The sequence below is a fragment of the Pygocentrus nattereri genome, chromosome 13 (assembly GCF_015220715.1).
Source record: "Pygocentrus nattereri isolate fPygNat1 chromosome 13, fPygNat1.pri, whole genome shotgun sequence".
NCBI classification, from domain to species: Eukaryota; Metazoa; Chordata; class Actinopteri; order Characiformes; family Serrasalmidae; genus Pygocentrus; species Pygocentrus nattereri.
In genome coordinates, this window is record NC_051223.1 from 2,656,300 (window position 1) to 2,667,707 (window position 11,408).

At 43.0% G+C, this 11,408-nt stretch overlaps 1 protein-coding gene across 1 annotated transcript in view; it reads right to left on the minus strand.

Moving 5' to 3' along the window:
* Positions 1-10,075, minus strand: part of ace (angiotensin I converting enzyme (peptidyl-dipeptidase A) 1) — a 29,625-nt gene extending 19,550 nt beyond the window's left edge. Inside the window, exons 1-7 of the mRNA XM_017682701.2 lie at positions 9,616-10,075; positions 4,199-4,369; positions 2,654-2,741; positions 1,825-1,968; positions 665-856; positions 467-564; positions 26-195 (exon numbers count right to left, since the gene is read on the minus strand). Coding sequence (XP_017538190.1) covers positions 26-195; positions 467-564; positions 665-856; positions 1,825-1,968; positions 2,654-2,741; positions 4,199-4,369; positions 9,616-9,822 — 1,070 coding nt within the window. The 5' untranslated portion in view covers positions 9,823-10,075. The remainder of the gene's footprint in view (positions 1-25; positions 196-466; positions 565-664; positions 857-1,824; positions 1,969-2,653; positions 2,742-4,198; positions 4,370-9,615) is intronic.
* Positions 10,076-11,408: the final 1,333 nt, after the last annotated feature.

Below are 11,408 nucleotides of genomic sequence, written 5' to 3' on the forward strand. Positions count from 1 at the left end.
GTGAAGTTGACCACAGATTCCTCACCTGAAGTCCTCGCGGTTATAGAAGTCCCAGGCAGAGGCATGGCACACCACGTCTCGGTCATCAGGCTTCTCCAGCATGGACTTGTCCCAGAACTTCTGGGGCATCTCCTTCAGTCCCAGAGAAGTGAAGAACTCCTCAGCCACACGGAACATGGTGGTGGCATTGTAGCCCTGTGAAAATGCAATAAACATGTTTTCAGTGTTCCTGGAAAGTCACTTCCAGGATTTCTAGCATAGCATTTGGACAGCTAGATACCTTTATTGTCCAGTTCTGGTTTTACAATGGCTGTATCACAAGACAAGATACACAATATAAAAACTAGAAACAAACCACATTAGAAAAGTTCACATTTTAGTCTAATCAGGCCTAATGCAACTGAAGGGCCTTAGAAGGAGGCATGTTTTCATATGTAGAACAATGGTCACCGTAAGTTTTGCTTACTTGTGCAACCATGTTGCTAGTCACATCCACATTTGGCTTATCAGGGAACGGAATCATCATGTCGTAGATGTTATTCCAGGTTTGTGACCACATGTTTCCTGCACAGATCCAACACCTCCATTAGAATCTTTCTGTATTAACAAAACTGGCATGTGTTAGCACTACACATATTGCACAATGTCCACAGTAGTAACTGACCAAGAAGATGGGCAGGTATTGGTCCGTTAAGGTTGATATACTTGGGACCGTAAAAGTCGTAGAGTTTGCGCCGGACAAAGGCGTGCAGGTTCAGGTAAAGTGGCTGCAGTTGTTTGTACAGTCTCTCCAAGTCCTGCTCAAATGTGGGAGATTCATACCAGGAACGCCAGTAAGCACCAGTGTCTTCAAAACCTAGAAATGACAGCGGTGGTTTAATTGAATACTGTTTTAGTTGGTTGTCCATTAGCTGTGTCTAAGGCAATGGCTACTGTTCTTAGGGTCAACATAAACATAAAAAACACTGAAAACATTACAGTCAGTTACATACAGAATGCAGTACGTCTCCCTGAATGACCAGTGCAGTACAGCCTTAATTACCTCATATTCATATGAGACAGCTTGTTCTTCTTTCGGCTGCTCCCTTTAGGGGTCGCCACAGTGGATCATCTGCCTCCATCTTGCCCTATCCACTGCCTCCTCTACTTTCACACCAACCATCTCCATGTCCACCTTCACTACATCCATAAACCTTCTCTGAGGTCTACCTCTTCTCCTTCTACCTGGCAGCTCCATCTCCAACATTCTTTGACCAATATATCCACTATTCCTCCTCAACACATGTCCAAACCATCTCAACCTGGCCTCTCTGGCTTTATCTCCAAACTGATCCACCTTCACTGTCCCTCTGATCTGCTCATTTCTAATCTTGTCACTCCCAATGAAAATCTCAGCATCTTCATCTCCGCCACCTCCAGCTCAGCCTCCTGTCTTTTAGACAGAGCCACAGTCTCCAAACCATCCATCATAGCAGGACACACTGCTGTCTTGTAAACCTTCCCTTTCACTCTTGCTGCTATCCTTCTGTCACACATCAGCCCTGACATCTGTCTCCACCCACTCCATCCTGCCTGCACCCTCTTCTTCACCTTTTTTTCGCACTGTCATTGTTCTGGATGGTTGACCCAAGATATTTGAAGTCATCCACCTTTACGACCTCTACTCCTTACATACAGCTTCAACAGTATGCAAATATGTTAAATTCTGTTAGATTCTGCCTCTTCTTCTGATTCCTGTGGTAATTCTGTGTTTTCAATCTTACATATGCATACAGTCTCTCTCACTCTCTGAATAAGACTCTCCTTCTAGAATGATATACTCACCATCCATAGTGGAGGCCTTGTTGCTGAGCTGCACAAATTCAGGGTAAATGCTCTTGAGTGGCTTTCCAGAGACGTTGTGCCAGCCCTCCCAGACATACAGTAGCTTCTTGTAGCTCCGGGAGTTAGCCAATATCTCTTTCAACTCTGGAAGTACAGAGATAGTGTTAGCTTAAATGCTGTATTTGTGTTAGCTTAAATACTGGGTATGCGTGTAAGACAAGGTCTCTGAGATCTGAGCAGCAACGGTTGATCTCTGCTTGTCCCTTTCAAGTGCAAATGAGGGCACAGCAATATTAAAACCATCACAGAAGAAAAAGAAGAAAGAAGCTAGTAGAAATTGCCGTTACTCAGTTCAAAGAAACTATAAGGGGAAAGAGATACTAAACAAACAGGCAAATCAGATTTTGCTGTTCGGTCATATCCTGATATGCATGGCCACTTGTTGAGTAAATGGAGGCCAGTATATACATTCTGGACGAACGCCTCTTCACAAGAAGGGTCAAGGTTGGACGGATGCCTGTGTTATGTCTAGATCTGAGACTCTGTTATCAAAGAAGAGGTTATCTTGTTTTGATTGTGTACTTCCAGTTAAGGCATTAAGTACGATTTTCGGAGAGGCCTGTTCAAGCTAATGCTCCTTTTCCTGCTCTTTCTTTTCCTGCTCGGCCAATGTCATCCCGACTCCTCCTTGTGTGTTTATTTTACTCCTTGTTTACATCTCAGAAATACAAAAATGTACAGAGTAAAAAGGTCAAAGAGGCCACAATTAGCTGTGGCTTGTTGAGTCAATAAACTGTTGTGACTGAAAAATGCAGTTGAAATTACTCACCAGGTTCCAAAGACCAGCACTCTCCTTCTTTAGGACACAGTTTTGCAGTGGAGTAGATGTTGTCCATCTGACTCAAAATGGTATTGTACTAAAATACAAACCATACAAAAGTCTATCAGTCATCACGTCAAGACAAAACAAAAAAACATTGTGTTGTGACATTATCCTCCACGCCCCTGTTCCGGAGCGCCGCTGTGGGCTGTTCAGACCAGAATAGATTGGGAAGCCCTGATTTAATCAGCTATTAGTAATCATCATCGAACATCCCAACAAGAAAAAAGACACTTGATTTAACTCATCAGCTAATTAGCAAGGCTTTGAATTGAATTAAGAGTGTTTGACAAGGGGAAATGTTAGTCTCTGTGGCCTGGAAGGAAGTCGATTAAGTCGATTCTTGCTCTATGGGATGGCTGTTTATCCCTGCTTGGCTTTACATATCGCTGCTGTTGGAGGAAAACCTCGTATCTCCATTTTTGTCATTTTTCAGTTTTTTGACATAATTTCAAAGGACCTGTTGCCCTTTACATTGCTGCGTAAATTTCATGATGAACGGAGCAAAAGAAACGGCCCAAAATGATTGGAAAGACGTCTGGTTCCACTGACTTGCACTAAAACTACAGTTTATTTTTTCTTTCTCCTGTTCCAATTTTGGAGATACGAGGTTTTCTTCCGACAACAGCGATATGCTATAGAACAAACACCACCAGTGTGTAGTGATGCTGGCTGTGACAATACAATGGGGATGAAAGGGGTAACATCCACTGAGAATGCGCCTTTTCATCTGAGGTGATTGTGAGGAGTTGAACTAGGCAACAAGTCACATGTCTGAAACACAGGTCTGAGTCAAAAGTCTCAGGACACCGTTTTATTTTATTTTATTCTTTATGCTGTCACAAGCGGTGCTTCATGCGGTGCTGAAGGTCGTGTTTGTTGTGGATTTTCTCAGCATGCACAATTTGTTTGAGGTGACCCCAGAGAAGAAAGTTGATAATAAAATAAAACCTGTCCTGTGACTTTTGACACACCCTGTAGACAGCGGATATAACCAGCTGTGCTTTAACTTTGCTATGTTTGTGTCAATGACAGGCGCATTACTTCCACACATATGACTGATATACCATGATATACCATATGACCTGATATTCTGGAGGAGCTGTGCTGGAAACCAGTGAGATTGGCATGGTAAGTTCTTTATGCACATTGTCAAGCTACCGAAGATTAGATGAGTCGAGATCATTTCAATACTTAAAAAAAGTAAAAACACAGGGTTTCATTTGTGTAGTTGAATTTTCATAGGTTTAAAAACAACAGTATGCCACTTTGGGGGGGGTGTTTTAGCTGCACAGCACCAAAAGTGGTCAATAGTTGGCGATGCATCTCTGGTCCATGAACAAGAACAATGATCTTGAATAACTATAGCACTCTAGCGTCCAGTGTGGTGGATGATACAGGTTATTAAACACATACGTCACGTCAAATGTCAAAATGCATTTTGTAATTTGTGATGTTGCTCAGATCAGCTTGGATGAAAGCATGCAGACCAACCCTTTCTCTTTCCGTTTGAACGAGGTTGGCAGGTCCCAGCACATTGATCTTTTTGATGAGTGTCTTCAGTTCCTGATTGGTGAAGGTGTCCATGAGTGCATCACTGAAGGTCGTCTTAGCCTTCTGTCCCCAGGCCTCACTAAATGCTTGCTCCTCCAAAGATGCCAGAACCTGTGCAAACAATGGACCTAGTTAGTTGCGTCATGTGCTGCGGAAGAAGAGGACATTTTTTGAGAATGGCAGTAAAACAATTTCCATGATTTGTACTGCGCTGTCACAAAACAGCTTTCAGAAAAATGCAGGTCCATTGACTTCAGCCAAGAGCGAAAAACCCACACCAAGGCTCAAAAGTGCTGCATCAGATGGTCGAGTTTTCATTTTTACAGAAAATACAGTGTTAAAACTGTCAAAGTACTGAAAAAAATGCCTGTTTTCTTTAATACAAGTAAATAAACCTACTGTTTCACTGCTGCTATTTACAGAAATCTAATGTAAATTCACCAAAAAACTAATTATGACCTTTATTTGCTTTTATTCTAATGATTTTACTGTGCTGTTATAGCAAAATACTGTATGTCAGAATAACTAGATAAACAGGTGCAGCTGTTGAGTTTCAGTAAAGGGCAGTATTTCTAAAAATCATTGAGAAAAAGTCATTTTATTGTTAATGCATTTTGTTTGGACCTTCTGCTGCTGGATTTTTTTTGTTTTACAGTGTAGGGTTTACATATTAATCTGTACACCACGTGTACAGCAATCCTTACAGACCACAGTAAGGCAGACGTCAGCATTCTGCCTCATTAAACACATCTTATGCAAGTGTAATTGCTAATGCCTTCATGAATTTAACTCGGAGTGTTAGATGAGGTTAACAGCTGTGGCCTGGAAGGAACCCAATTTGACATGCCTGTTGTAAACAGAGGGCTGAAGTCCAGCACTGTTTGCTGAGATCTTTGTTCTAGCATATCAAATACACCTGGTAATTAAATGCTGATTTCGATCAGGTGTGAGCAGGAAAAGCACTAAACTATGCAGAATTCCAGCTCTCTGTGTCTGGAGTTCTCTAATTCTGCTATGAACTTTTGCTGAAAACCGTATAACATCATCTTCTCTGTGCTGGTTGCTGCAAGGATAGCCTCATATGAACTTCTCGTAGCTGACTGCCCATAATATTTGCATTCTTCCATTGAAACACTTGAACAGGAGGACCTTTATCTTTCAATTGCTAGAAAAAAAAGCATAAATTTACACAAAGAACTTCAACAACGGAGAACCTAGATAATGGAAATTTGGTCTCTTAACTCTAATCAAAACACTGTCAAGTGAGCTGTGTTAAGAGCCTGTGGTGGAAACATAACAAGGCCTTTTCCTCTTCTCTTCACCGAATACACAAGAACGTAAAGTCTATGCTCCAGAGTAGACTGTGTATGCAGTATGTAAACTATCAGATGAGAACATATCAGCACACACACATGGATTTTTCTGTAAGGAATGACTCGCACATGTCATGCCGTGCTCTCTATGGCCACCTACAACTGCAAATGCATTGCCAGTAGCAGCTGCAACGTTCAGCTGCACTCACAAGTCGTCTTCACTGACCCAAAAGGATCTGGCCATGTGTTTTCCACCAGTTTGGCTTTTTCCCCCACTGATTAACAGGAGGAAGGCGAGTGACAGTACATAAACATTAACCCTGACCTGTTGCTACTTCACTGTCCGCTTTGTTCTCATCTTCATGTTTTTGCACTAACGCCCAAAGCTAGTGCCTGCTCCCTAACAGGAATGCCCATTTTTCACCCCACGTTTCCCAAGCATGGTTGAGATAAGGACAAGCACATTCTTGTTTTCCAGCCTCCCTATTATGTGAACAAGAAGAGCGTTTATGCTGCAGGCCAAAGGTCTAGGAAGCTGGTTCAAGACATGGTTCATTGTTAAAACAAGAAGTTAATCACTCTTAAAAATGTGAAAAGTAGTGAAGCGGGACACCTGTTGCACTGACAGCCCAGTAGATATAAGTTATGCTTCCTTATGCACGTTTGCTTTTTTCCCCATTCTGTCTTTTAAATGAGAGCTTTACAGCTAAACATGTCTTGGCTAAAGGAGAAAATTATGCAAATTAAATTTTCCGGCTATATTCCCATGATGCAAGCTGGCCCTAGAGATCTCTGTGTTATTGAAATATGCTCCCATTACCATTTCACAAATGTCTGATGGGCCTGGACATAATTTTTCAGCTTGTGAATGTTTTTCCATTGCGCCTTCCGATGCAGGATCCACATCGTCAGCCATTTATTGGAGGCCTCTCACTCTGTGTGAGCTTTATTTTTAGAGGTTAATTAAAAGGCCACTTGACTGATTCCAGCAGGCTTTGCTGTTTGATCTGGTGCGCTAGTTGGCCCCAATCACACTGCACACACTCCACAGATGGAATTCTGTCCACTTTGCCTTCTGTGTATGTGTGTGCATGTGTGTGTGTGCGTGTATCATTTTGTTGGCCTTGAAATGTATACGGCATGGGTGTGTACCAGTTTTGTTTATTTGGGTGTACTTTCCTTGCCTTCTACCATATGGCCCATCTGATCTGCACCTGCTGGATCTATCAGAGAAGAGTCCATTATACCGTTCGTGCTCCCTATTCACTATAACGAGGAATAATAAGCATTTGCATACACTACTTTTATCATTTATGGCCACCATAAACTCAGAGTGCCAAATGCAAATACAGTACCAGTTAGGTTCAGAAGGGTTCTCCTTATTTTTATCATTTTCTATATATAGGAATCAGATTTCAGGCAAAAAAATATAGATACTCTTGGAACAACATTACTCCAACACAAGTGAATATCGGGAATTTTTTTATTTGAGTTGGTTTTAAAATTATTATTCAAAAGTACCTTTTCTTTTTCAATGTCACCACATTGTTGTATTGTTGCCACAATGCACTCCAGTGGCTCTGAAACAACCTACTGACTTGCAACTGACTTGTAGAACTCATAGAATATGTGGAATCTGCTGCTGCACACAAACTTTATCTTCAAGCCTTTCGATCAAAACGCCTTTATGACAATGATAAGCATTTGCTGAATCAACTGCGTCCAAACGTTTGACCGCTGCTATGCTTGTTGTGAGTAGCCGTTTATCTGTGGAATGTGGGGTGGGCATTGTTGCTTTGACAGAGCTGCCTTTCGTCAGGGTGAGCCCTGCCAGCTCCTGCCCTCTGCTTAGCTCCTCCGAGAGAGCCGCCCTGAGATGGGGCCGTGGATTCACACAGGACCCCGTGTTATGTCCCAACTGGTTTCCAAGCTAACTGGTTCCTATAGGTGTTCACACATTCAAAGGCAACAGTTGTGGCCTGCCTCTGTCATCAGATTCGTCAAGCATTCACAAACGTACTACTCACAATTTTCAAGTCGCATCTCATGCCTACTGCAGCCAATATGATAGTATAAGTCAGTGCTGAGCACTACATCAATGTGATCCTATAAAAAAAATCATAGAAGTCCATAAAAAGCCATTTGTCCAATCACTGCATAAAAACTACAACTACTACAAGCTCAAACAACTTCATGGAAAATGTTTGCTGGAATTAAACAAATGTTTACCTATATTGGCTTTCTCAGTCTGGAGGGTGAATTTTTGAAGGCACTGATGTAGTGTGCGCTAAACAAAACACCATGGACTTTAGATGAGACCATGGGTGCTCCAGTGAGGACCCTTTATCATCTTTACCTGCTGTAGTTCATCACAGAAGCCACATTCAACTGTTCAAAACAATTGCAGCATAGACTTTGAACTTGAGTGGCAGCGTAGGAGTAGTTTACTCTGACTGAATTTTCCCCTGTGACAAACACAGTTTCGCCTACCACAGTTTTCATCCACTGACTTCAGAACTAAGCGACAAACAATAAGAACCTTCACAGAAATGAAAAGAGTTATAAATATTCATTTTCCAAAAAATTGATACTCAAGTAAAGTACAGATACTCAAAAAATTCACTCGAGCACAGTATTCAGTAAACTGCCCACGCCTGACTGGAATAATAGTGATTCGAAAGAAATATTTAAGATATCAAAAGAAAGAAATTCACACATGAGCATTATCTTCAAGCCTTTCGATCAAAATGCCTTTACGACTATGATAAATGTGTTGAATCAACTGCGTCCAAACTTTTGACCGCTGCTATGCTTGTTGTGAGTAGCCGTTTATCTGTGGAATGTGGGGTGGGCTTTGTTGCTTTGACAGAGCTGCCTTTCACCAGAGTGAGCCCTGCCAGCTCCGGCCCTCTGCTTAGCCCCTCCGAGAGAGCCGCCCTGGGATGGAGGCGCTTTGATCACCTTGTTTGATCTGTCTGGAACAATAGACATCACACCATGCGAGGCTTGGGCTAGGCTCGGCCCGCCGCGTGCCTTTATCATTTTCTGTTTGATTCAGCTGTTGGGAAGAGCCACACAGCTTTCTCAGGCGTGTCAAGCCAACCTCTAAGAGAATGGGCCTAAGGTCACAGAGAGGTCACACCTGTTGGGTGGGTAATTGCTGGACTGCTAACCACACACTATGCTATGTTGGCGTCAAACATTGTTGGAACAGCTGTCTGGAGGAGGAGGAAGATGCTGCAAGGAGACGCCTGGAGCGTGTGGATGTGATGTCTGGTTCATCCTTAGCTTGAACTTTTGATTTGTTCTTTTCAAGAAACCAGTTCAACTAATTCGCAACTCCAACTGGTTCGCGCTTTTGTTTGCTGTGTCACATTATGGCGTCTTTAAGTGTGGACTTTCTCACTAGGGTGTTGCTGGACTCTTCTTTCTCTTAGACATTCAGAATCTGACTGTAAGACTCACTGGACATCAGAGAGATTCAGTGAATATCATACATGTATACGGAAGAGATGAGAATATATATTCGACTTGTTTTCTCAATCAGTGAACCATTGAATAAGCGCCCACCTCAGCATCAATCCTCGCTGAACAGGCTTTCTTTACTTTTCCTCTCTGTCTTCTATGATCACCTCACCCTCTGACATCTGGATCTACTGAACTGTAGGAGTTGCATGTTTGCATTCTGAAATATGAGAGTGCCAATGTTTGCAGCAAAGCTTCGCCTTGCCAGACAGAGAGTCCATATCCTTTTTTGCCTTACTTCATGCATCAAAGGACACCGTGTCATGTCAGTGATAAAAATAACACTCGTCTGCGGAGAAGACATGAATGTGTGTAATTTTGTGGCCATTACATCATGATGGTTTTTAAAGACCGAGTGGAACTACACAATCACCGTGGCATTGCTGTAAAAAGTTGTACCATACAATAGGCAGTTGTGCCTAGAGCCTATGGTCATACATGTGGAAGCTTACAGCTCTTCAACATCTGCGGGTTAGAAACATGATTAGTGTAATATCGGGATGCCAGACGGACTCATACCTGTTGCTGGGAGTTGTAGTCCGTCAGGTTGGTGTTGTATGTCCAGCTGGCCTCTGTGCTGAAGTAGAAGACTTGCTCTGCAGTCGTGTTGTAGTCACTCACAAACCGATTGGCCCCTGCCTCCGAAGACTCGTAAGCCCCGGGCTGCCACTCGGGATTCAGAGCCCTGGCTCCTATCAGGGCCAGCAGCAAAACAGCCCAATGCATTGTCGGCTCCAACTTCCAACCACCAAATAAGAGGGATCAAGAGGATGGGGCAAATCTAAAAATAAACCTCGTTGCTGTGAGTAGCCCTCCACAAGAGTGTGTAGTGAACCAGTAGGTGCACTGCTGGATGTTCCTGTCCAGTGCCTCTCTCTCTTTCTACCTCTTTCGCCCTCTCTCCCTTTCCTCCTTTCCCTTTCTTGCCCCCTCTGCTTCTGCCTGCCTGTCCGTTATTCAGGCTTGAAACGCTCACAGCTGGTGCCTTTTAAGTGCCGTATAACCCAGCCCACACTCTCTACCAGCCTTCCCCTCACACATCCCTAATATGTTCAGCTAACACTGTTTCTCTTCCCCCTCCTCTTTCACTCCCTTCTTTGTTCCCCCTCCTTTACTAAACCCCCCCTCCCCAACACACACCTTCTTACTGTCCAGCTCTTTACTCTTGTTCGTCCTTTACCTCTCTTTCATTGTTCATTGTCTGCACCTACCTGTCTGGCCCTCTCCGATGGTGTGATAAGCAGTAAAAGCAGCAAAGAAGGGAAGATGCAAAGCTTCTGAGCCTGGGAGCCACTGCTAAGGCTGCAGCAGCTGTCACAGATGATAATGTTATTGCAGGCAGAGAGTGAGCTGTACAGATCATTGCTTTTGGTCTTGAGTCATTGTGCCTGGGATCTGTCAGGCAGCTCATTCTTTTACAGCTTAGAGTGGAGAGAGAGAGAGAGAGGGGGGGGGGGGGGTGCAGATTGAAGATGATTGTTGAGTAAAAAACGAAAAGTAGCTGTCGTAAGGATGAAAGGAGGGAGGGCTTGCTGTAATTTCTGCGATGCAGCTTCTACTCAAAGATTCTTTATTTTACACATACAAACCACGAAATACCTTGAGGAACAGTTATTAAATCAATTTATCAAGATCCCAGCAAACCAGCGCAGCATGTTTTGTAACAGTCCAAGGGTCTTCCTTCTGACACTTGAACAATCCCTGTCTTCGCCGGGAGGCCTCCTTAACTCTGCGCCCAACTAGCCGGAAAAAGGTTCTCGTCTGTCCTCCAGAAATAGTCTTTGTTTTTGTATTATGCATTGTTTTGTCATGATAAAGCCAAATGAACCATACACTCTGTTAACCTTGTACTGTTCCTGCCATTAGATTCCGAGTATCTTTGTTTTGTTTGACTCAAAACAGCTGAAAGAGATCTCACACAGTTATTTATTCTGGGTTGGATGAAAGGAGTTTTAATAGGGATCATTTTTATTGACAGTAGCATTTAGTTCAATTACTTTATTGGCGTCTACAAACAGACTGCCTTGTACTCTCCACCAAAGAGTCAAGTCAGTTTTCATAAGGATTCATAAGAAGCACAACTTCATCCTGCTGTCACATGTAGGAATCTGTCTCTCCGCAACAAAACGGACTGGGCCTGTCGGCAGCAGAGCAGAAAGAAATAATGCCGAAGAGAAGAGAATAAAAGAAACAGAATTGCAGAAATCCAGGCTTGATTATATTTGGTCACATTGGGTCATGATAACGCAGAAATCGAATTTGAAGCAAGGCACACAGCTCCAGCAAAGAACATGATGGGATCTAAGGCAATT